Consider the following 26,405-nt stretch of genomic DNA (forward strand, 5'->3'; position numbering starts at 1 on the left):
GGACTCGGGCGGGCCTCCGCGCCCGGGCGGCGTGACCTTCCCCGGCAGCCGGGCAGGGCTCAGGGGTCCGCGGCCCGGCGCGCCGCACACGTGCCCAGGGACCCGCGGGAGCTGCCGGCCGGGGCTCGCCGGAGACTCGCGGGCTCCGCGGCCTCCTCCCCGCGGTGCTCACCTGCTGGGAACGTTGCCCCCTTTGCTCCCTCCGAGTGTCATCAGGCCTCCGGGCGCCGCGCCGCCGGTGCTCCAGCCCGGGGTGGGGGTTGGGGTGGGGGACGGAGGCGCTTATGAATGGGAGACTCCTGCAGGTTGTTGGGGGCAGAGTCAGCGAACGCTGAAGCTGGGAAGAGAAAGTTGGGAGCGGTCTCCCTGAGCTGCCCTTGTGCCCGCCAGGACCCCGAGCCCCGGAGCAGGAGCGCCTGCCTGGCCGGCGTCCCAGCGGCCAGACGGGTGGGCATCGCAGCGCCTGGTGCCCCGGCTCTAGTGACCTGGCGGGCGGGCGGCCTCCTCCCGCGCCAGCTTTGGCCTGAGGCTGGAGTCTTTCCTCAGTGCGCGGAGTTACCTGGCGGAGAACGCGACCTCAGAGGATTCTCCCGACCGAGAAATTAATTTCCCCAGGGAACGAGACAAGGCCCGTTTGGCTCTGTTGTTTGTCTCTCCTGGAGTCAGACTCGCGTGTCCTTTGCAGGAGGGGTAAAGGGACGCTGAAAGGATTCAGCTTTTCAACAGGCTCAGGAATGAGTTTTAACTCCTGCTGACCAGTCTTGCCTCCCTCGGGGCGAGCCGTATGTCCTCTTCAAGACTTCTTGAAGCCTTCTTAAATTACACAATAATTTAAGTCCGTTGCCCACGCGTTCTGAGTTGGTCTGTTCCCACCACTGTTTAGTGTCCTAATCTAGAAGTCGTTATTTGTAGGATTCAATGTGTTTAAGTTTGGCTTACCTGCAGGGGTTGAATTCACACTGACGACACAGTACGGTCTATGCCTGCCTTTCTTTGTGAATTAAGAAATGTCCACACCCAAATAATTGACCACTCTGAGAAGCCACATTGGTTGGGCCCTGTGGGACTCTTCTCTCCGTGTGCTTCCATTTTTCCTCTAAAACGCAAGGTTCAGTGTTTATTTTTTTCCTTTTTGGTCAGGTTGGAATACTGTGGAATTAAATACTGGTTGGTAAGCACAGACCCAAAAGGCAAGACTTGAGTTGAGTCCACTGACTACTTATAAAACCTTGGAAAAGCCCTTGCTTACTGGCCTCAGTTTTCCATCTGGAAAAGGGGGAGATTGGATTAGGACCCTGATATCCTTCTCGAGGTACCGGATGGCCACCACCTTATCAGCTTTATTTTTTCCTTAACTAATCCCTATGCCTAATGTGGGGCTTGAACTCAAGACCCTGAGATCAAGAGTCCCCTGTTCCACGGACTGAGCCAGCCAGGCTCCTCCCACCTCGTAAGTTTTAGTTATTGATCCTGCCTCTCTAGTCCTATCAACACAAAACCCATGTCTTGTCTAACTTAGTTGCTTTTTCAAGTCCAGTACTGTGCTTTTGTGGTTGCAGTTTTTGGTAAAGAAATCGAGATTCTTAGTGTCTGGTCATTGGCAACATGCTTCAAGTGGCTAAACTTGTGAGTGGATAAAATTCTTTTCTGCTGATGTTTAGGCTGACATTGGCCTTCATTAATGATCCAGCCGGCCCACCACCCTCTGAGAGGTGGCCTGATGAGCACAAAGGTCTTTAGTGTGATGAATAAAAATTGTTCTTTGTTATTCACAGATAAGTCACTTACATAGCTTGAAAACCCCACAGAATTGGTTGCTGAATTGGTTATCTTAATATTCTGTCAATGAGCCACATTTCCTTTTTTTAATCCATATTTATAAAGTCCCTCCCTCTGCAATAGGTGATTTTTGTGTAAAGGCAGAGGAGTAAACTCTAGTCCTCCCAAACTTCTTGGGATCTAGCACAAGCCTGCTGAATCATGATCATTAGCACAGAGGCCTGGGTAACTGAGTATTAAGTGCCCCAGTGATTCTTATCTTAAGCAAATTGAGCACACAATTGACCAGGTGTTACTTTTCAAATGTGGTTGGGGGCTCAGTCATTATCAGCCTCATCTCGCAGCTCTTCATGACTGGCAGGGTTTCTGGTCCCACGTGAGGCCTATCTCATCAGAATCTAGTTTCACGAGGTCCCCAGGTGATTTGTGTATACGTTTATGGTTGAGAAACTCTGGAAGGGACTATGATGATCATGTTTGGTGCTATGCTTCATAGCTCTAAGAACACCTGTCCCATGTCACTATTTGTGATTGCCTTTGTATTATAATACTTCTATTACTCACTTTTTATATGTGGGGACCCCTAGCTTTAGGGGCCCAAGGGGCCACACTGCTGGTGGCAGAGCAGGCGTTCAGACCCAGGCATGTGTCACCCTGCGGTGCTCCTAACCCATTCCTTTACAGACCTACCGTTTCGTGACTTCCTTTTAGGGACCCAACACAGGCTGCTGTCTGAATTTAGAGCTGAGCCTAGTGGACTGATAGCTCCACTTAGGGCTCTGAAAAACTAGTTCGATGTGGCTTGGGTGTCTGTAGTATTTGGCATTAATTTGTAGGCTTTTCAGAAAGGTCGGTTGAAATGCCCCTCCCCCCACCCCTCCCACCAGTGGCTATAGCATTGATACTCCATTTTTTGATTTGTGAGTTTTTTATGAGGAGCTGGTGGGTGGGGAGAATGGGAAGCCAATTTCTAAGCTGCACTGACACTTTTGGCTGCCTTTCTTTGGAGAAATGTAGAGCCGATCTCCTGGCTCCCAGAAGTTGAGGTCCCAGTAGATGGTGAGCTGCGGAGGCCCCACTGATGGAGAGCTCTTGTCTCCTCTCAGGGATATGAGACATCCATCATAAGCTCCAGAGAGTTGCCTTCTACGGAGCCCAGCAGAGGAGTGGGCAAACATGAAGTCCAGTCCTGCCATCCAAGCTGCCATTGACCTTACAGCGGGGGCCGCAGGTAATTCCAGGGAAAACCTCATCCTCTATTCCTCAAGTACCTGCTACGAGTGAGCTCCAGTGAAAGGGCGAAGAAAAGATTACCTTTGCCACTCCAGAAGCAACATGCTTTCGCCTGGGAGTGGATCCATTTAACGGATGTGTAATACTGTGTTCCAAGAACGGCAGAAGGTAGAGTAGTTCCCTTACAGTAAAACTTTTGAGTCAGGGTGCAGAGTGGGAATGTCCTCAGTTTACAGCCAGAAACCCTCACAGCTCAAAGCTGAAGTCGTTTGTCCATTGTCACACGGCTGGGATATGCAGGTGATATGGGATTTTACTCCAAGCCTGGCAGTCAATCTGCAGAGCCCTTGTAGTCCCGGATCACACTGTGCCACCTCTCCAGGGAAATCCCAGTTCTGCCAACAGGGAAATCCCAGTTACTGCCAACGACAGGAAGGAGGACACCCTTTAGAAATGTCTTTGGTCAATGAAATTGATATTTGATGGTTTCTGCAGCCCTAAAAGGAAAGGAGAGGCCCTAGGGTTTGCCAGGGAATGGTGGGCTGGACTGGGGCCGAGCCCCAGAGTCGACTGCAGCCCCATAGGGCACAAGTACTCTTGGGCTGTGCTTGTAACACACAAGCCACTCTCTAGAAAGATTACCATTGCTCAGCCTGAGGTCAGTGGAAGTGCATGTGTAGTAACTTGGTTCTCTCGGTTCCTGTGTTATTTTAGGGGCAGAGAAGTGCTGGGATGCTTTTTCCCAGATGAGAACCCTGGTTTACCCTTGCCCCTTGTACTGATTCTTCTAATGGGTCGCAGCTCCTGGGAGTGGAGAGGCCAAGAGGGGTGGGTTGCCCATTGTCCTCTTATCCAGTGGGACCTCCTGGGTCAACACACCAAGTGGGCTGCCACCTGTCATCCTGTCATTCCCTTAATTGTGAAGAAAGTCACAGTTCTGATGAACCAAGGGTCGACCAAGGTAGGCTAACAAGGAAGGCTATAGACCGTGCATTGTAGACACTAGTAAGTACAGGCACCAGCTTCCAGGTTGAGACCCCAGGAGGGTCCTGGTCCAGGAGTAGGGGAAACTAAGGGCTGCCTAGGTTTTGCCCCACTGGCCTCTTGGCTGCTGAGTGCCTTTGGGTCGGTCCCTTACCCGACTGCAACCCTTGACCACATGTTCCATCCCCCACCCCACTCCCCATGCCACATTGGAAAGGCACCATGGGAACGGTGGACCCATTTGCCTACCTCTGGCACCTTCTTAACAGTCCTGTGAATGCTCTGGGCTCAGTTTTTGTCTCTGTCACAGGAGGGTATTTAACCACATGAAAAATTCTCAGCTTTTGGAATTAAATGTCCCTCAGTCAGTCTATCAAAGATGTAGAATCTGCTGTGATAGGATTTTCTTTTTCCTATGAAGGCTTTTCTGTGTGGACAGGTGTTTGGGTGCCACATTTATAATTTACAGTACATTTAAAAAAAATTTTTTTTTAAGTATATTTTTGAGATAGAGACACAGCATGAATGGGGAGGGTCAGAGAAAGAGGGAGACACAGAATCTGAAACAGGCTCCAGGCTCTGAGCAGCCAGCACAGAGCCCGATGTGGGGCTCGAACTCACGGACAGTGAGATCGTGACCTGAGCCGAAGTTAGACGCTCAACCGACTGAGCCACCCAGGTGCCCCCCCTTTTTTTTTTATTTTTATTTTTTACAGTTTATTTTTGAGACAGAGAGAGACAGAGCATGAACGGGGGAGGGTCAGAGAGAGAGGACAGTATATTTTAAAGATCTAAGTTGCAAGGGTATTGTTGGGAGTCTAGCGTGTAAGGCACTTGCTGGTGGACATGCTTTGTTTTTAATCATAGTATTAACATGTTTTGGGCCCTTACGTGAATAGCATTTAATTATCCTGATGACTATGTAGGATTTCTTCCTGCACTGGTAACACAGGGTCACCCCTCACTGATGTAGATTGCCCTGTATTTACCTTTGGAGGACAACAGGCTCCTTTGCAGGGGTCTGTGCTCTAAGCCAGCAGTGCTGGCAGAGGAGGCTCCTGTTAGTGATCTGGGAACTCCCTCTGCTGGGAGGTGTGTGCAGTGCCAACAGGAGGCCACAGCCCCACTTTGGAGGGGTCTCAGTCTCCCAATGATGGAGCTAGAAGGGCCTTTAGAAGAGACCATTGGTTCTAACGCTCACTGTATATGTAGAAAAGAGACCCAGAGAGGGACAGTGGATTTGGTCCTGATTGCACAGCTAGATGGTGTCAAGACAGTGCTAGGACCTTGGATGCTTGGTTCCTTGACAGCCCTATTGCCTTTGTTTTAATACTATGTAATGGGCCAACAGCCCTCCTGGGGGTGGAGGTTAGTCTGGAGCCTTTGCCGCCCGGCTCTCTGGATAGGACATCGGGCCATCGTGGTCTGAGGTGATCTAGGTGTAGCATACCTGTGTTCTTCTCTGTGTGCCTCCTTTTCTCTGAAACAGACCTCTCCCATCTGGCAGGTTTTGGGTCCAGCTCATCTACTGTAAAGTGCTGGGAAGCTGTCACTGCCTGTCAGAAGCTAGTATAGGAGAAATTCCAGGAAGGAACCAAGAACTTTAAGCAGCTAGGGTGGGGGAGGGTCTGGAGAAGATAGTTAAGTAATTGGATGATGTTGAAATGAGGCAGTGTGGAGCTCAAAAGTTAAATTACCTTAAAGGGTAACCTTGGTCTTCCTTGACTGCTCTGTTGCTGTATGCCTTAACTAGTGTAGTTTGGGAATGTGACATTTTCGATCATTGGCATTTATCCTCTCAAATGCCAAAATTAAAAATAAGCCAAAAGCCTTTTTTCCTTATTGAAATATGGTTAACATCTATTAATTTCAGGGGTGCAGCATAGTGATTTGACAGTTGTATAGTGTGCACCATACGTGTGGTCAGCTTCTGTCCCCATACAAAGTTGTTAAAATATTATAGACTGTAATTTTCATCTCCATGACTTATTTTATACATGGAAGTTTGTATCTCTCAGTCCCCTTACCTGTTTCGTCCACCCACCTCCCCTCTGGCAACCACCAGTTTGTTCTCTGTATTTAAGAGTGTTTGTATGTTCTTTAGATTCCACATATAAGTGAAATGGTATTTGTCTTTCTCTGACTACAATTTCACTTAACATAATACCCTCTAGGTCTATCCATGTTGTCGCAAATGGGAAGATCTCCTTCTCTTTTATGGTTGAGTAATATTCCATTGCATGTGTGTATATGTGTGTGTGTGTGTGTGTGTGTGTGTGTATATATAGGCAATTAACCCATTTTTACTGTAGAAAGAAACATAGGTAAGAGGATTACTTCACCTAGTCCTGCCATTCATAATTAGTTCACACCGAGTATGTATCTTTCCATATGTCTGTGGACATACACATGTATAAGTACTTGTACAAAGATAGGAACATACTATGAATATCTTGGTGTCAGTTTAAACCTGTATCTTATTGTATGTGCACATAGGTCTGTACAATTAAGACTGCATTCCTTCTGCTGTAGGGATACACCAAAATTTATTTAATTACTCGTCACTGGACATTTTTGTTTCACGAATATTTACACATTGTAAACTCCCCTAAAACAATATCTTTGTGGTATAATTATTTCCTTAGGACAAAGTCCTAGAAATGGAATTGCAGGGTTTAAGAGATTATGAGCATTTGTAAGGCTTTATAACCTCTTTGGTGTGTATCTGTTTTCTCTCTTCCAAACAATTTCCTCTCTGCGGTGAATCCCCAGTCTACAGCTTTCAGCATAGGTGAAGACAGCCCAAACACCCCACTGACACTTGTGTTCAGTCCGTCAGCCTTCAGGTAGTTGAGCAACCGACACATGACCTGGAATGCAGATATGTTGTTCTCTTGACACCACAGGGGCAATATGGAATATCCTTCTCTTGAGGGATATTTTCACCGAAGATCCACATGGGTGCAATCCCTCTGCCGTATCTGAGAATCTGTTCTGGCTCACGGGCTATTTTACTTATTTATTTTTAATTTTTTTTAATCTTTGTTTTTGAGAGAGAGAAAGAGACAGCACAAGCGGGGGGAGGGGCAGAGAGAGAGGGAGACACAGAACTGGAAACAGGCTCCAGCCTCCAAGCTGTCAGCACAGAGCCTGACGTGGGGCTGGAACTCACAGACCGCGAGATCATGACTGAAGCCAAAGTCCGATGCTTAATTGACTGAGCCACCCAGGCGCCCCTCAAGGGCTATTTTATTTTTAAACTTATGGAAAATTTTATCTTCCTTGGATTTTTGTTTTGCCATGGAATGCAATTCTTCAGGTACTCATGGTTCCCATAATTTCTGATTCATTTGCTTTTTCAACAACTTCAGGTGTAATCTCATCTTGTTTCTATTACGATTCCAAATTCTGGAAAAAAGTTGTGGTCTGGAATTGTTCTGTCCAAATAATCTGATTGTGTGCAAGCCTGCGTATGTCCCAGTCTCCAGTCTAAGGGCCTGACGTTCCTTGTGCAATAATGTGCCTTGCGACGTCTGGAGCATGTTTGGGGGCCTACACAGCCACAAACCCTTCAGAGATGAGCATCAGACTTGAGCTGGAGGCACACAGACTCACCTGTCTCTGGATGAAGTGTCCTCAGAAGGTGGCTCATATGTGTACAAGTCATTTTTCCAAGGTAGCTGATTTCTAAAAACAATTGATTAACTCAAAAGCTGGGGCCCAGAATGCGCAAGGGAGCGGGGTGGGGGTGGGGACCGGGCGCTGCGCGGGACCACGCCCCCTTCACCTTGGCTGGCCCCTACCTTGCGAGACCAGCCGCCTTCCCGGTCCTGGCCCGGGAACAGCGGCTGCCTGCCGCGTGGGCCTGCGCATCATGGTGGCGCCCGGCAGCAGAAGAGGAAGAGGCTGCGGCGGAAGGCGTCGGTGCGGTCGGCAGCTGCGGTGGAGCTGCAGCGAGAAGGCCAGCTCCTCTGGCCCTGGCAGCCCCGCCTCCCACCTTGCTTGGGAACTGCCGGCTGCCACGTGGGCCCTGCCTCCGCGAAGCCTAACTCAGGCGGCGGCCACTGGCCGCCACCATGGAGCCTGAGGGGCCACCTTTATCGCCTCCTCTTTGCCTCTTCATCCGCCAGTGGGCGCTTGGGTTATCCATATCTTGGCTATTCTAATAATGCAGGGAACCTAGGGGTGTATGTATCTTTTTGAATTAGTGTTTTTGGTTTTCCTGGGTAAATAGCCAGTAATGGAATGAATGGATCACGTGGTATTTCTGTTTTTAACTTTTTGAGGAACCCACCAACATGCTTTTTCCCTTGTGGCTGCACTGATGTACATTCCCACTAATAGTGTTTAAGAGTTTCTTCTTCTCTACATCCTTGCCAACGCTGGTTATTTCTTGTCTTTTTGATTCTACCCATTCTGATAGGTATTAGGTCATATCTCGTTGTGGTTTGGATTTGCTTTTCCCTGATTAGTGATGCTGAGCATCTTCATGGATCTGTTGGCCATTTAGATATGTTTAGAAAAATGTATATTCAGGTCCACTGCCCTTTTTTTTTTTTAATGTTAGAGTGAGCGAGAGAGAGAGAGAGACAGAGCGTGAGTGGGGAAGGGCCAGAGAGAGAGGAAGACACAGAATCTGAAGCAGGCTCTAGGCTCTGAGCTATCAGCACAGAGCCAGATGCAGGGCTCAACCCCAAGAACCCTGGAGGTCATGACCTGAGCCGCTTAACAGACTGAGCCACCCAGACGCCCCCCCCCATTTTTTTGATATTGATTTTTTTTTGATGTTGAGTTCTAGAAGTTCTTTATGTATTTTGAATATCAACTCCCTATCAATATCATTTGCAAATATTGTATTCTCTTCCATTTAGTAGGTTTTTTGTTTTATTGATGGTTTCCTTCACTGTGCAGAAGCTTTTTTATTGTAGTGTGGTCCCAATAGTTTATTTTTACTTTTGTTTCCCTTGCCTTAGGAGACCTATCTTGAAAAATGTTGCTATGACCAATGTCAAAGGACTTACTGCCTATGTTTTCTTCTAGAAGTTTTATGTTCTCAGGTCTCACATTTAGGTCTTTAATCCGTTTTGAGTTTATTTTTGTGTATGGTGGAAGAAAGTAGTCCATTTTCATTCTTTTGCATATAGCCATCCCTTTCCCAGCACTGTTTATAGAAGAGTCTTTCTTTTCCCTATTGTATAGTCTTCCCTTCTTTGTCACTGAGTAATTGACTCTATAAGTGTGGGTTTGTTTCTGGGCTCTCTGTTCTGTTCCATTAATCTATGTGTCTACTTTTGTGCCAGTACCATACTGTTTTGATTATTACGGCTTTGTAGTATATCTTTTTTTAAAAGAAAAGGTTTAATATAAAGATTCAAGATTCACATTAATACATATGATAAAATTAAATACCTTCTTGATAAGAGTTCAAGTTTCGCATTTTTTTCTATTTATCCTGCCATATTTTTCCTGTGCTTTTTTTTTTATTACTTTAACCCCACCTCTGTCTATAGTTCAGAAAGTCTACTTCTACAGAAGCTATGATGATTAATATTAATTTTAATATACTCTTTAACTTTCCCAACATCTGGGTAGTATCTATAACATGCTTTTCCCCTACTTCCCAACTACTTTAGCTGTCCATCCTCCTAGGTAGAAATGTGACATTTTATTTTCCAGTTTTCCTTGTTTACTTTTGGTGTGGGAAGAAGATAATGTATATTGTATGTATTTATAGTCACCCTAGATTGAAAGAATTGTTGGAGTATATACTTTAGCAAAGCGGGGGAGGGGGGGATGCAAGAAATAAACTTTGCGGATGCTTTGGTATCAAAACATGTTCTTGTTGTACCTTCAGCGTCAAATGCCAGTTTGGCTGGGTATGGCATTCTAGGTTTAAAGCCTTTTGCCTGAAGAACTTTTATGATATTGCTCCGTTTACTTCTAGCATCCAGAGTATCCAATAAGTCTGCCATCAGTCTGATTCTTGTTCCTCTGTACATTCTCTCTTCTCTTTCTGTAAGCCTTTATGATTTTTTCTTTATCATTGGAATTCCAAGATTTCACCAAGATGTGTCTAGGAGCAAGTCTGTTTTCGTCAGTCTTACTAGCTACTTGGTAAGCACTGATCCTCTCAAAACTTGAATCTTTCTTTACCTCTGGAAAGTTTTCTTCGATTATTTCCTTAATTATTTCCTCTGCTCCATGCTCTTCATTATCTTTTTCCTGGAATTCCTGTCAAAATGGATGTTGGAGCTTCTGGGTCTATCCTCTGTGTCTCATGATCTTTTTTTTTTTTTTAATGTTTATTTTTTTTGCAGCATGATCTCATTTTTATTTTCATTTTTAACATTAAACTTTTTAAAAATAATTTATTTTTAAATTTACATCCAAGTTAGCCTATAGTCAACAGTGATTTCAGGAGTAGATTCCTTAATGCCCCCTCCACATTCCCTCCAGCAACCCTCTGTTCTCTATATTTAAGAGTCTCTTATGTTTTGTTCCCCTCCCTGTTTTTATTTTTGCTTCCCTTCCCTTATGGTCATCTGTTTTGTATCTTAAGTCCTTATATTAGTGAAGTCATATTTGTCTTTCTCTGACTAATTTCACTTAGCATAATACCCTCTAGTTCCATCCACGTAGTTGCAAATGGCAAAATTTCATTCTTTTTGATTGCTGAGTAATACTCCAGTGTGTGTGTGTGTGTGTGTGTGTGTGTGTGTGTGTGTGTGTGTACACCACATCTTCTTTATCCATTCATCCATTGATGGACATTTGGGCTCTTTCCATACTTTGGCTATTGTTGATGGTGCTGCTATAAACATTGGGGTGCATGTGCCCCTTCAAAACAGCATACCTGTAGTGCTGATGCATAGGGGCACTTGTACCCCAATGTTTATAGCAGCACTTTCAACAATAGCCAAAATATGGAAAGAGCCTAAATGTCCATCAACTGATGAACGGATAAAGAAATTATGGTTTATATACACAATGGAACACTACGTGGCAATGAGAAAGAATGAAATACGACCTTTTGTAGCAATGTGGATGGAACTGGAGAGTGTTATGCCAAGTGAAATGTCATACAGAGAAAGACAGATACCATATGTTTTCACTCTTATGTGGATCCTGAGAAACTTAACAGAAGATCGTGGGGGAGGGGAAGGAAAAAAAAAGGGGGAGGGAGCCAAACCATAAGAGACTCTTAAAAACTGAGAACAATCTGAGGGTTGATGGGGGGTGGGAGGGAGGGAAGGGTGGGTGATGGGTATTGAGGAGGGCACCTGTTGGGATGAGCACTGGGTGTTGTATGGAAACCAATTTGACAATAAATTTCGTATTAAAACAGCATACCTGTATCCCTTGGATAAATACCTAATAGTGCAATTGCTGGGTTGTAGGGTAGTTCTATTTTTAATTTTTTGAGGAAGTTTCATACTGTTTTCCAGAGTGGCTGCACTAGTTTGCATTCCCACTAGCAGTGCAAAAGAGATCCTCTTTCTCTGCATCCTTGCCAACATCTGTTATTGCCTGAGTTGTTAATGTTAGCCATTCTGACGAGTGTGAGGTAGTATCTCCTTGTGGTTTTGATTTGCATTTCCCTGATGAGGAGTGATGTTGAGCATTTTTTCATGTGTCAGTTGGCCATCTGGATGTCTTCTTTGGAGAAGTGTCTATTCATGTCTTTTGCCCATTTCTGCACTGGATTATTTGTTTTTTGGGTGTTGAGTTTGAGAAGTTCTTTATAGATTTTGGATACTAACCCTTTATCTGATATGTCATTTGCAAACATCTTCTCCCATTCCATCAATTGCCTTTGAGTTTTGCTGATTGTTTCCTTTGCTGTGCAGAAGCTTTTGTTTTGATGAGGTCCCAATAGTTCATTTTTGCATTTGTTTTCTTTGCCTCTGGAGATGTGTTGAGTAAGAAGTTACTGCAGCCGAGGTCAAAGAGGTTTTTGCCTGCTTTCTCCTCGAGGATTTTGATGGCTTCCTGTCTTACGTTTAGGTCTTTCATCCATTTTGAGTTTATTTTTGTGTGTGGTGTAAAAAAGTGGTCCCGGTTCATTTTTCTGCATGTTGCTGTCTGGTTTTCCCAGCACCACTTGCTGAAGAGACTGTCTTTATTCCATTGCTTGTCAAAGACTAGTTGGCTATATGTTTGTGGGTCCATTTCTGGGTTCTTTATTCTGTTCCATTGATTTGAGTGTCTGTTTTTGTGCCAGTACCATATTTTCTTGATTACAGTTTTGTAACACAGCTTGAAGTCCAGGTTTGTGATGTCTCCATCTTTGGTTTTCTTTTTCAAGATTGCTTTGGCTATTCGGGATCTTTTCTGGTTCCATACAAATTTTAGGATTGTTTGTTCTAGCTCTGTGGAGAATGCTGGTGCTATTTTGATAGATATTGCATTGAATATGTAGATTGCTTTGGGTAATGACAACACCATTCTTCCTATCTAGGAGCATGGAATATTTTTCCTTTTGTGTGTGTGTGTCTTCTTCAGTTTCTTTCATAACCTTTCTATAGTTTTCAGTATATAGATTTTTCACCTCTTTGGTTAGATTTATTCCTGGGTATTTTATGGGTTTTGGTGCAGTTGTAAATGGGCTCGTTTCCTTGATTTCTCTTTCTGTTGCTGAATGTAACTTATTCCTGTGCATTGATTTTATATCCTGTGACCTTGCTGAATTCATGGATCAGTTCTAGCAGTTTTTTGGTGGAATCTTTTCGGTGTTCCATATAGAGTATCATGTCATCTGGAAAGAGTGAAAGTTTGACCTCCTCCTGGCCAATTTGGATGCCTTTTATTTCTTTATGTTGTCTGATTGCTGAGGCTAAGACTTCCAATACTACGTTGAATAACAGTGGTGAGGGTGGACATCCCTGTCTTGTTCCTGACCTTAGGGGGAAAGCTCTGTTTTTCCCCATTGAGGATGATAGTTAACATTGGGTCTTTCGTATATGGCTTTTATGATCTCGAGGTATGCTCCTTCTATCCCTACTTTCTTGAGGGTTTTTATCAAGAAAGGATGCTGTATTTTGTCAAATGCTTCCTCTGCATGTATTGAAAAGATCATGTGGTTCTTTTCCTTTCTTTTATTGATGTGATGTATCACATTGATTGTTTTGCAGATATTGAACCAGCCCTGCATCCCGGGTATAAATCCCACTTGGTCATAGTGAATAATATTTTTAATGTATTGTTGGATCCTGTTGGCTTGTATCTTGTTGGGGACTTTTGCATCTATGTTCATCAGGGAAATTGGTCTATAGTTCTGTTTTTTAATGGGGTCTTTGTCTGGTTTTGGAATCAAGGTATTGCTGGCTTCATAGAAAGAGTTTTCCTTCCGTTTCTATTTTTTGGAACAGCTTTAAGAGAATAGGTGTTAACTCTTCTTCAAATGTTTAGTAGAATTCCCCTGGAAAGTCATCTGGCCCTGGACTCTTGTTTTTTGGGAGGATTTTGATTACTAATCCGATTTCTTTACTGGTTGTGGGTCTGTTCAAATTTTCTATTTCTTCCTGTTTCAGTTTTGGTAGTGTATATGCTTCTAGGAATTTGTCCGTTTCTTCCAGATTGCGCGTTTTATTGGCATATAATTGCTTGTAATATTCTCTTATTATTGTTTGTATTCTGTGTTGGTTGTGATCTCTCCTCTTTCATTCTTGATTTTATTTATTTGGGTCCTTTTTCTTTTTGATCAAACTGGCTAGGGGTTTGTCAATTTTGTTAATTCTTCCAAAGAACCAGCTTCATTGATCTGTTTTACTGTTTTGTTTTTTAGTTTGTTTGATTTCCTCCCTAGCTCCATGCTTTGAATCTGGTAGAGTTTTATCCATTTTTTCTTAAGTCCGATATCATCCTCCTTTTTTTCATTTTGTGGGCATGTATCTTTCAGTAATTCTTTTATAAATGATTTTTGGCTGGTAAATTTGCTGAGCCTTTGCATATCTGAAAATGTCCTTACTTCACCATGCTTAATGCTTAAATGCTAATTTAACTTGGCCTAGAAAGTTAGGTTCAAAATCATTTTCCATTAGGATGTTGAAGACATTGCTTCATTGCTTACTAATGGGCATCGTTGCTGATGAAAAGTCTGCTGCCATGAGTATTGCTCCTTCATCTTTACCAGAGGTTTTTTTAGAATTTTCTGTTTATTCTTTAAATTCTGAGGGATTTTTTTCCCTGTTATTCTTTGACCACTTCATCCTCTTCAATCTCTCTCTTTCTCCCCTGTTACTTCTGCAAGGTGCTGCAATCTCTGCATCCATCACTATATTGCTGATGGCTTCTTCCACACTTCTCATGACTTTGTGATTTTGTGATTCATCATGGGACAGTTCCTTACCTTGGTTTGTATCGTACACTTTAGTTTCACCTAGCTTGCTACTCAGATCACTAATTTCTTTGAAAGTCAAATTTTCAGGGCACCTGGGTGCTCAGTTGGTTAAGTGGCTGACTTGATTTCAGTTCAGGTCATGATCTCATGGTACATGGGTTCAAGCCCCATGTTGGGCTCTGCGCTGACATTGTGGAGCCTGCTTAGGATTCTCACTTTCTCCCTCTTTCTGCCCCTTCCTTTCCCATGTTCTCTCTTTCTATCAAAAATAAACAAACATTCTTTTAAAAAGTCAAATTTTAAATATCCTCAACTACTTTAAAGTTTTCTCTTTCTATTTTCTTTATCTTGTTTTTTGTGTGGCTAAATCTTTGTTGCCACTCCTTTTTGGTACTGGAGTTCTTTGGATTTTTCATTTCAGATAATGTACTTTTTATTCCTAAAATTTCCTTTAGGTCATTTTTAAGAGATTCCCTTGTCTCTTTAACCAGCAAGGCAGATTTTCCATCAAGCCTTTAAATTTCATAATTATTGATATGTCTTTGCATTTTTAATTAATTTTTTATTATTTTTTTGCATGCATGAGTACTTTATTCATTTTTTATTTTAATTTACATCCAAATTAGCATATAATGCAACAATGATTTCAGGAGTATATTCCTTAATGCCCCTTACCCATTTAGCTCTTCCCCCTTCCTGCAACCCCTCCAGTAACCCTCTGTTTCTTCTCCATATTTAAGAGTCTCTTCTGTTTTGTCCTCCTCCCTGTCTTTATATTATTTTTGCTTCCCTTCCCTTATGTTCATCTGTTTTGTGTCTTAAAGTCCTCATATGAGTGAAGTCATATGATATTTGCCTTTCTCTGACTAATTTCACTTAACATAATATCCTTCAGTTCCATCCACATAGTTGCAAATGGCAAGATTTTATTCTTTTTGATTGCTGAGTAATATTCCATTGTGTGTGTGTGTGTGTGTGTGTGTGTGTGTGTGTGTGTGTGTGTGTATAAAATCACATCTTCTTTATCCATTCATCCATTGATGGACATATTTGGGCTCTTTCCATACTTTGGCTATTGTTGATAGTGCTGCTATAAACATTGGGGTGCTGTCCCCTCGAAACAGCACACCTGTATTCCTTGGATAAATACCTGGTAGTGCAATTGCTGGGTCACAGGGTAGTTCTAGTTTTAGTTTTTTGAGGAACCTCCATACTGTTTTCCAGAGTGGCTGCACCAGCTTGCATTCCCAATTAATTTTTTAAATGTTTTATTTATTTTTGAGAGAGATAGTTTGTGTGTGGGAGAGGGGCAGAGAGAGAGAGAGAGGGAGAGAGAGAGAGAGAGAGAAAGAATCTGAAGCAGGCTCCAGGCTCTGAGCTGTCAGCACAGAGCCCAATGCGGGACTCAAACTCATGAACTTCCAGATTGTGACCTGAGCCAAAGTCAGACGCCTAACCAACAGAGCCACCAGACGCTCCTTCATGTCTTTACATTTTAAATCTAATACCTAAATCATCTCCTGGTCATTTTTATCAACTGAATTTTTCCCCTATAGGTGATATTTTCCTATTTCTTTGCAAATCTAGAAATTTATGGCGGTACACAAGACATTGTGGCTATGTTGTCAAAACTGGATAGTTTTATTTTCCTGAAGAGTAATTTTTGTTTTTGCAGTCTTGCTAGACCTTCCCAAACTCAGGAAATTTAAAAATATATATATCATCCAGGGAGGATCACTCACCTGGGAGGAAGTACTCTGCAGAGTAGGATTTGGTCTTCTGTACAGCTGTGTCTTAGTGCCTGGAGAAGGAATCCCGCCTGAGGATGCACACATGGACCAAGGGCTTTGTAGTATATCTTGAAATCTGGGATCATGATGCCTCAAGCTTTGTTGTTCTTTTTCAAAACTGGTTTGGTTATTCAGGGATGTCTGTGGTTCCTTACAAATTTTAGGATTATTCTTGTTCTGTGAAAAATGTTGTTGGTATTTTGGTGGAGATTGCTTTGAATCTATTGATTTGCTTTGGGTAGTATTGACCTTTAGTCAATATAGTATTGACAATATTTGTTCTTCCAATCCACGGGCATGGTGTGTCTTTCCATTTGTGTCATCTTCAATTTCTTTCTCAATGCTTTATAGTTTTCAGGAGTACAGGTCTTTCACCTCCTTGATTTATTTCTAGGTATTTTATTCTTTTTGGAGCGATTATAAATGGGATTGTTTTCTTAATTTTTCTTTTTTTTATTTTAAAATTAAAATTTCTCTAATACTTTGTTATTAGGGCACAGACACGCAACGGATTTCTGTATGTTAATATTGTATCCTAAGAACTTACTGAATTCATGTATCAGTTAAACTAGTTTTTTGGTGAAGTCTTTAAGGTTTTCTATGTGCAGTATCATGTCATCTGCAAATTAGTGACAGTGTAACTTTTTCGTTACCAGTTTAGATGCCTTTTATTTCTTGTATGATTGCTGTAGCTAGGACTTCTAGTACTATGTTGAGTCAGTAATAAGAGTGTACATCCTTGTCTTGTTCTTGATCATAAAGGAAAAGCTCACAATTTTTCACCATTGAGTATGATATTAGCTGTGGGTTTTTCGTACATGGCCTTTATTATGTTGAGGTGTATTCCCTCTAAACCTACTTTGTTGAGAGTTTTCTTCATGAATGGATGTTGTATTTTGTCATGCTTTTTTCTGAATTTATTGAGACGATCATGTGGTTTTTATCCTCTTGTTAATGTGATGTATCCCACTGATTTGAGAATATTGAGCCATCCTTGCATCCCTGGAATAAATCCTACTTGATGGTGCTGAAGGATTTTTTTTATTGTTTTGTTGAATGTAATTTGCTAATATTTTGCTGAGGGGGATTTTTGCATCTCTGTAGTTTTTCATAGTGTCTTTTTTTTAGTGTTTATTTTTGAGAGAGAGTATGAGTGGAGGTGGGGCAGAGACAGAGGGAGACACAGAATCTGAATTAGGCTCCAGGTTCTGAGCTGTGAGTACAGAGCCCAATTTGGGGCTTGATCTTGTGAACTGAGAAATCATGACCGGAGCTGAAGTTGGATACTTAATTGACTAAGCCACCCAGGCACCCCTACATGGTGTCTTTCTTTGTTGTTGATATCAGCATAGTGCTGGCCTCATGGAATGAATTTGGAAGTTTTCCTTCCTCTTTTTTTTTTGGAATAGTTTGAGAAGAATAGGTATTTCTCTGAATGTTTGGTAGAGTTCACCTGTGAATCCATCTGGTCCTAGATTTTTGTTTGTTGGGAATTTTTTGTTTGTTTTTTTTTTTAATTCAATGTCATTACCAGTAATTGGTCTGTTGGTCTGTTCAAGTTTTTCTGTCTCTGATTCAGATTTATAAGATTACAGGTTTCTAGGAATTTATCCATTTCTTTTAAGTTTTCTAATTTGTTGGCATATAATTTTTCATAATCTTATAATCCTTTGTATTTCTCTGGTGTCCATTTAAAAATTTTTTTTTGGTTTTTAGCCTTTTTAAAAAAATTTTAACTTTACATCCAAATTAGCATATAGTGCAACAATGATTTCTGGAGTAGATTCCTTAATTCCCCTTACCCATTTAGCCAATCCCCCCCCCCCCCCCCCCCCGCCAGTAACCGTCTGTTTCTTCTCCATATTTAAGAGTCTCTTCTGTTTTGTCCCCCTCCCTGTTTTTATATTATTTTTGTTTCCCTTCCCTTATGTTCATCTGTTCTGTCTCTTAAAGTCCTCATATGAGTGAAGTCATATGATATTTGTCTTTCTCTAATTTTGCTTAGCATAATATCCTCTAGTTCTATCCACGTAGTTGCAAATGGCAAGATTTCATTCTTTTTGAATGCTGAGTAATACTCCATTATGTATGGGTGTGTGTGTGTATGTATAGACATGTATATACATACACACACACACTCTCACCACATCTTCTTTATCCATTCATCGATGGACATTTGGGCTCTTTCCATACTTTGGCTATTGTTGATAGTGCTGCTATAAACATTGGGGTGCATGTGCCCCTAAATTTTTTTAAAGTAGGCTCCATGTGCAATGTAGGGCTTGAACTCACAACCTTAAGATCAAGAGTCATATGCTTTACAGGCTGAACCAGCCAAGCATCCTAGTGGTTTTAGTTCTTATTTATTCCTTCTCATTTTTGATTTTGAGTTCTTTTTTTTTTTCTTTAAAGTTTGTTTATTTTGAGGGCGAGAGAGAGTGCAAGCAGGGGAGGGGGGCAGAGAGAGAGGGAGAGATAGAATCCCAATGTGGGGCTTGAACTCACAAACCAAGAAATCATGACCTGAGCTGAAATCAAGTGTCAGATGCTCAATAGACTGAGCTACCCAGGTGTCCCAGAGGCCTCTTTTTTTGTTCTTTTTGTTTTTAATGAATCTGGCAAAAGGCTTATAAATCTTGTTTATCTTTTCAAAAGATTAGCTCTTCATTTTATGTATCTTTTATTTTTTAGTCTTTCATATTTCTGCTCTCATCTTTCCTTTTACTGTCTTTGGGTTTCATTCTTTTTCTAGCTCTTTTAGGGTGTAAGCTTAGATTGTTTGAGATTTTTCTTGTTTCTTTAGGTAGGCCTGTATTGCTATAAATTTCCCTCTTAGAGTTACTTTTGCTGCATCCCAAAGATTTTGGATCATTTTGTTTTCATTTGTCTCCATGCTTTTTTAAATTTCTCCTTTGGGGCGCCTGGGTGGCGCAGTCGGTTAAGCGTCCGACTTCAGCCAGGTCACGATCTCGCGGTCCGTGAGTTCGAGCCCCGCGTCAGGCTCTGGGCTGATGGCTCAGAGCCTGGAGCCTGTTTCTGATTCTGTGTCTCCCTCTCTCTCTGCCCCTCCCCCGTTCATGCTCTGCCTCTCTCTCTGTCCCCAAAATAAATAAAAACGTTGAAAAAAAAAATTTCTCCTTTGATTTCTTGGGTCAACCCAGTCATTGTTTAGTAGCTTATGTTTAGCTTCCCTGTATTCGTTTCTTCTTTGTCTTGTTTTTGTGATTGGTTTCAAGTTTCATACTGTTGTGGTAAAAAAGATGCTTCATATGATTTCAGTCTTTTTAAATTTTATTTTGAGAGAGCGTGTGCACACACATGAGCGAGTGGGGGAGGGGCAGAGAGAGAGGGGGAGAGAGAATGCCCAAGTAGGCTTCCTGCTCAGTGTGGAGTCAATGTGGGGCTCGATCTCACAACTGCAAGATCATGATCTGAGCTGCTCTTTAGAGTTGGACGCTTAACCTACTGAGCCACCCAGGTGCCCTGATTTCAGTCGTCTTAAACTGTATTGAGATTTGTTTTGTGGCCTAACATAAGATCTATTCTGGAGAATGTTCTATGTGTACTTGAAAAGGATGTGTATTCTTCTGTTTTGGGATGGAATATTCTGTGTGTATAGGTTATGTTCAACTGGTCTAATGTTTTATTCAGAATCACTGTTTCCTTGTTTTCTGCTGGGTGATCTGTTGATGTAATTGGGGTGTTAAAGCCCTCTACTATTATACTACTGTCAGTTTTTCCCTTTATGACAATTGCTTTATGTATTTAGGTGTTCCTGTGTTGGGTGCATAGCTCTTTATAAATGTTATATCCTTTTGTTGGATTGATCCCTTTATCGTGATATAGTGCCCTTCTTTGTTTCTTGCTACAGTGTTTGTTTTACAGTATTTTGTGTAAGTATTGCCACTGCAGCTTTTTTTTTTTTTGGCCTTATTTTGTATGTTAAATGTTTTTCCACCCCTTTATTTTCAGTGTATGTGTGTTTAGTGAGTCTCTTGTAGGCAGCATATAGATGTTTTGTGTGTGTGTGTGTGTGTGTGTGTGTGTGTGTGTGTGTTATTGATTCAGTCACCCAGTGTCTTTTGTTCTTTTTTTAATGTTTGTTTATTTTTAAGACCGAGAGAGAGACAGAGCACTAGCAGGGGAATGTCAGAGAAAGAGAGAAGCACAGAATCTGAAGCAGGCTCCAGGCTCCGAGCTGTCAGTGCAGAGACTGATGCAGGGCTCAAACTCACGAACTGTGTGATCGTGACCTGAGTCGAAGTCGGGATGCTTAACTGATTGAACCACCCAGGCGCCCCCTCTTTTTTTCTTTAAGTAAACTCTGCACCTGGCATGGGAGTTGAACTTACAACCTTGAGATCAAGCATTACATGCTCTACCAACTAAGCCAGCCAAGCCTCCTTACCCTGTGTCTTTTGATTGGAGGATTTAGTCCATCAAGAGCATTTTTCATTAGAATATTTTAAAAATGCTATGCTTCCAGTGCTGTTAAACAGAACATTTATTGAGTGCTTCCACTGAGTTTGAGATTCTCTGTTTTGCATAGGTGGACAGGGTGGTCAAGGGTCTGCTTTTTGGTCTTTAGCTCTATCTTCCCTACTTTCACCACTGACACCATCCCTGCCCTGCCAGTCATTGCTGACTCAGTTGTGTAGAGCAGAGAAAACCCACAACACTGACCTTGGTGAAATGCAGAGTGTACCATGGTCTGAGTGCCTGTCTTGCAGAATAAAATGCAGGGCCTGTTGGGATACCTACAAAAAAATGTAGATGCTGTTTCCACTTGTCTCTCAGGGAGAATGAGATGATCAGAGGTGTCTGCTCTAAGTAAGTGGAGAAATATTCCTGTAAATTATTTATAGCTTCGTGGATACTTGATGGGTATCTAAGCACCTACTAGGTCTCAGTGACTGGTGCTGGTATTCAGAGTAGTCCTCATCCACGTGAGTGGGGCTCAGCAGTGCCTCGACAGTGTCATTTGTGGTAAATTACAGGAGAGTCAACTTACCTCCATAGATGAGAGGAGACAATTGTTGTAAGCATTTGAAAACGTGCTAGCTTCCTACCTTCTCTCTGTTGGAAATGTAACTGTTACAGATATGCAACAAATGTGTCTATTAGCAACCTGTGATGTGGAACTGTTTGGGATGACTGGGTTAAAATATGGAAACTTCCAGTTAAAATTGTGATGCTCTGAATTGAATGCTTTATTCAGTGTATCTGCATCTAGGTTACCTAGATTACCTAGATTATGTATCCTCTTTAAACATGCTGACATTCACCTCCTCTTTTCAAATGATTGAATTATTTTTTGATTTAGGGTCTTATTTTATTCTTCTCAATACCTGGCAAAGAATAACCCTAATGGTAGTAACCTCTTATTGAATTATATTCTACTATTTCAGAACTACTAATTCAGTGGGAATGTATCATTACTCTCCTAGAACAAATGAACAGTGGGGAGAGGATCCCAGAGATCACACTTGTGATTGCTTAAGAGAAGAGTTCAGTTTTCAGAACTCCTTGAAAATGTCTTTTTATCTGCCAGTAATTACTTGGGGTTATTTGAGACAGGACCTCTCTTATGTTTGCTTTGCACAGTTTAGTTGGGGTAACTATGTGTAATGTCAAATTATGAAGTTGCATTCCTTAAATATTTAATGTAAGACTTCAGTTTTGATGAAGCTTTAAAAACTTCATCCGATGGTTATGTTTCCTGACACAAGCAGGGAATGTCTGAGCTACAGTGGCCTCTTAGGCCCCAGGAAGATGGAAGTCTTGCGGCATTTCACAAATGCTGACCCAGTCCGGGGTCTGGGATATCACAGGGTGGTTATAGTTCGTTATTTCCCTTATGTTCAGAATTTTTATTGAAGTCATCTGACGCAGTTTTGATCTTGCTGTTTTCTAATGTCTTACAGTATAAAAGTGCAAAAATATGTGATTTGTACTCAGCAGAGTCAAAGTTTAGCTCTTTAGCGATTGGCCAGACTCTTTGTCGCCTTTACCTATTGCTTCTTCCTCTGTTTTTCTGATAATCATCAGTACGGCTGGGCATTAGGCAAAGGGGAGTGATTAGCTCCTGCCAGACTTTCCTTCCCTTCCTTTTGTATGGTTGCATGTACACAGAGACTAAGTGCTATTTATTAACCACTTGCGCAGCAGCCATTACGTTAAGTCTTTTCATCCATTTTTATTTAATCCCCGTGCTAACTGATTGAGGAACCAGGGCTCAGAATTGGTATTGCTTGTCTGGGATGTCACAGCAGAGCCAGGCCTCAAGCCCAGGTCCCTCTGACCCCAAGCTGACACCCGAGAACACACTCCACTCTTTTGCATCCTCTGGTTTTGACTGTTGAACACACATCAGTCTCCTACCGAGGGTGAGCTCTTTGAGGGCTGTAGCTGGGTGCCGGGCACATTGGGGACCCTGTGTTGTTTATTGGACTGGGCTCGAAGGTTTGGGGGAGGAAGAAGTCGAATGAACACAAGTGTAAGTAAGCCCTGGGGTAGGCTGCTCCCCTCTCGTTTCTGTGGGTATTTGAGGCTGCACTCTAACACACGTAGACTCGTGCTGGAGATTTCTGTCCTGGTTGTAGGGGGCACGGCATGTGTACTGACCGGGCAGCCCTTTGACACCGTGAAAGTGAAGATGCAGACGTTCCCCGACCTGTACAGGGGCCTCACCGACTGCTGCCTGAAAACCTACTCCCAAGTGGGCTTCCGCGGCTTCTACAAGGGGACCAGCCCAGCGCTGATTGCCAACATCGCCGAGAACTCTGTCCTCTTCATGTGCTACGGCTTCTGCCAACAGGTGGTGCGGAAAGTGGTTGGATTGGAAAAGCAGGCCAAGCTAAGGTGAGTCGTGGGCACTAATACCTGCTCAGTTTGTTTCAAAAGACAACATTGTTGGGGGCGCCCGGTGGCTCAGTCGGTTGAGCGTCCAACTTCGGCTCAGGGCATGATCTCACGGTTCGTGGGCTCAAGCCCCACGTCGGGCTCTGTTCTGACAGCTCAGAGCCTGGAGCCTGCTTCAGATTCTGTGTCTCCCTCTCTCTCTGCCCCTCCCCTGCTAATGCTCTGTCTCTCTCTTTCTCACTGTCTCAAAAATAAAATAAACATTAAAAAAAAATCTTAAAGACAACGTTGTTGTATAGTCAAGATTTTTGTGATACCTTATGGGAAGGATGTTTCCTTTTTTAAAATAACCCACTTTCTCTCTGGTTATGGAGGAATACGTTGTCATCCTATAAAACTTGCAAACCACGAATTCTGCAGGACGAGGATTGCCTGTAATGTACCATGGAGAAGGAGACACCCTTATGTATTGGTGTCCTTCACGAAGATGCTTTTCAGACGCTGCAGGTGGTACTACTTCTCTTGTGGGCACAGGTGCTGGACCAGAGCCACAGATGCAGCCTGGGAGCCACGTCTGGGATTCCACTTCATCAGCAAAATGCGGAAGATTGGAAGAAGCTGCCTGAGCCAGTCTGAGAGACACTTGGAATTTTAGGAAGAGTCGGCAGCATCTCAGAAGATGGAGATGAACCTGTTTGGCCATGTCTGCCCCAAACGTCAGACTCTGCCATGTGCTTGGCCATCCCTTGGATATTTACGTACACAGCAACTAGGAAGAACTCGGGAAACACTGGGATGTGTAGCCATCCCTTTTCTGAACGTTGAATTTTTAAAAATCACTTAAATTGTATCAGCTGCATGGTTCTTACGGGTTGTATTGGTAGGAATTGGAAACCCTATTGCAACTCGGGTCCCACTTGACTAAAAGTAGGTCCCTTTTGTCCAGAAGTTCCCTGGAGGTGCCTAGTGGTCTTTAAGACGTGCCCTTTTGCAGGCGGGAATTTTGTCTTGATGGATGGAACTTGTTTTTTAAGGGGACTGGATGAAATCACCCAGGGAGATAGCTTCTGTAGGGGGCTGCGCACTGATTCTAGGACCTTCTAGCACAGAGGGGTCAGGAAAAAGAGATGAAGTAAAGAAATACGCGAGAAACAAACGAGGAGAAGGTGGGATCTCATGATCGACTGATGGGAAGAACACTGTAGTGAGTGTCGCCCTCCCTGCTCAACGGGGGAGACTTTGTACATGAGGAGACCTGGGGTTTAGGTCCCCTGCAGCATCCCCAGAGGGGAACGCCTTGCAGAGAAGACAGCAGCCACACGAGGTCCCGGAGGAAGTCCTGCAACAAAGAAGCCGGCCCATTTCACTTGGCCTAACCCAGCACCCTCCTCTTTTTTGGTCTTCGCGTGGGAAAGGGCTGCTTTTTCATCATTCAGAACAGTGTGTAGTTATTGCCTGTTGGGAAAACGCTACCTTAGATGCTACCTTAGAGTTGACAGAGCTATGACTCCCATGGCTATCGTGGTTTTTTGGTTCGTTTTTGTTTTTCTTGTGTTTTTTGTTTTTGTTTTTAGCCCTCACTGATGTCCTGCGAGAGCAGCAAAGCCGGTGGATGGTGTTAATTGTGTTACAGATGGGGGGAATTTCATGCAGATCCTGACAGGCTTAGGATCATATTATCTGAGCTCATAACAGAGAGCAGGACTCAAACCCATGCCTTCTGGGCCCCCATCTGGTGTTCTTTCCCTAAGACCAGAGTCGGGGCTCTGGACCGTGGGTCAGGTCTAGAGAAAAGATAAATCAGCAGAAGCAGTGAAAGGAAAGCACTGCTTGGAAGAAACTACTGTGAATTTCAGCAAATTCGTAAATATTTGTCCGTCCATGGTTTAAATTCCACCCTGAGTCATGTTCTCCTTTGACCTTTGGCTGCATGGGGTCTAAACACAGCAGGCGTGTCCAGGTACTTGTTTGTTGAAGGGGTGACAAACAGCGGATTCTTACAAAACCCCATCCTAGGCCTACTGAAGCTTCAGTTCCAGTTCTGAACGCCTTTATGGCAGGTGCAGTCTTGGGCTGGCCTACCTTATTTAGTGCCCTGGAAGATGAGACTATTTATCGGAGAGCCAAAGTCTACTGCACACCTGATCTGCCTTGTTGTGCTGGAACAGCATGCTCGGTATTCCTTCAGGTGGCTGAGCCATTATTGTGTCTTAGATTGATAGATGTCCCCATTTATTGATGCTGCCTCTGTTCCGGCAAACTTGGCAACTCTGGTTAATGACCCTAATTGACTGCTGCCTGTCGCAAGTTGACAGAGAGTCCCTGAGGGAGACCAGGTATGGATCTGCAGGCTGGCTGAAAGACCACAGAAACCCCCTGAAGCTTTGGCGTTGACAACCAGCTAAGCAGGAGTAAAAGGCAGGGAAGGAACAGTGTGAGTGGTGTTGGGCACTTTCCACACACTAGAAGCTGAGAGCAAGGATAGTCGTGTGTCTGGCTCTCACCAGGTGATGGGCTGATATTTACTTCTCTGAAATGAAGAGCAAGTCTCTACTCAAAGCAGCGTCTTGCTCCTGGAAGAAGCCTCCCTCCAGGCCAGCTATTCTGAGACCTGGGTGTGCAGCTGACCGGCTGGACCCGGGGCACCCTCCTCCTGTCTGCCCGCAGCACCAAGGCCAGGTCACCTGGGGATAGGAGAGGGGGCTGAGATTGGAGGAAGCCCTTGATTTTATACTAACGTCTGATGTCACTTTATGTAACTGTTGGACATAACTTGAGGATGAGTGAACATGTTAGGTCTATTAGGCTCTTGCTCATGGTTTGGAGGAAAATTGTTGGGATCTCTACCCAGGGCAGTCACCTGGGGGGCTTACCTCCCGGGGGGGTGTCATCCCAGTTGTCCAGTGACAGTGGTATGCTGGCATTTAACGGGGGAGTGTCAGGGAGCCCACTGTCCTGCTGTGAGCCTCTTGCTGCTTCCTTGCCCAACCCCATGTGCCAGCTGAGCTCCTGTGGCAGAACACTGCCCGGGTTGGAAAGGGTCTTATTTTCTGGCCCCCATGAACACTCACAGAGTAATTCCTGATGACCGATTTCTCAGGCTTCTCCCCATATTTTTGGACTCATCGGACCTCAGTTTCACAGCCCTGCTGGTGACTGTGGCCAGTGGTACCAAACCCTTTTGAGGTGAGGTGAATACTTCTGGTTTCTGTGCGTTCCTCCATTTAGATTTCCGACTTAGCCTTTTTTGCCTCCAACTGTCGAGCTTGCTGACTGGCACTGGCTTCACCCCCTCCTTCAGTACTATTGCAGCCTCCTGGTGCCCTCTGTTGCTGAGGTCAGGAGGTCAGCGGAACTGGGAAGACACTTTGCGATGAGCAGCTTTATGGTTAAAAATTCATCCTGGGCTTTCATCTGGG

The 26,405-nt window shown here is 43.4% G+C and overlaps 1 protein-coding gene and 1 pseudogene across 3 annotated transcripts in view; one reads left to right on the forward strand and one right to left on the reverse strand.

Annotated features, from left to right (window-relative positions):
- SLC25A15 (solute carrier family 25 member 15) overlaps positions 1 to 26,405 on the forward strand; it is a 68,916-nt gene that overhangs the window by 32,322 nt on the left and 10,189 nt on the right. For 2 of the 3 annotated variants that reach the window (XM_040448306.1, XM_040448305.1), the window contains 2 exons: positions 2,886 to 3,010; positions 22,728 to 22,986. In XM_040448306.1, coding sequence (XP_040304240.1) covers positions 2,956 to 3,010; positions 22,728 to 22,986 — 314 coding nt within the window. In that variant the 5' untranslated portion in view covers positions 2,886 to 2,955. The other variant, XM_040448307.1, reaches the window with a different exon arrangement.
- On the reverse strand, positions 6,700 to 16,170 carry LOC121012634 (programmed cell death protein 2-like; annotated as a pseudogene).

The sequence above is a fragment of the Herpailurus yagouaroundi genome, unplaced genomic scaffold (genome assembly GCF_014898765.1).
Source record: "Herpailurus yagouaroundi ecotype Mexico unplaced genomic scaffold, PumYag 197, whole genome shotgun sequence".
NCBI classification, from domain to species: Eukaryota; Metazoa; Chordata; class Mammalia; order Carnivora; family Felidae; genus Herpailurus; species Herpailurus yagouaroundi.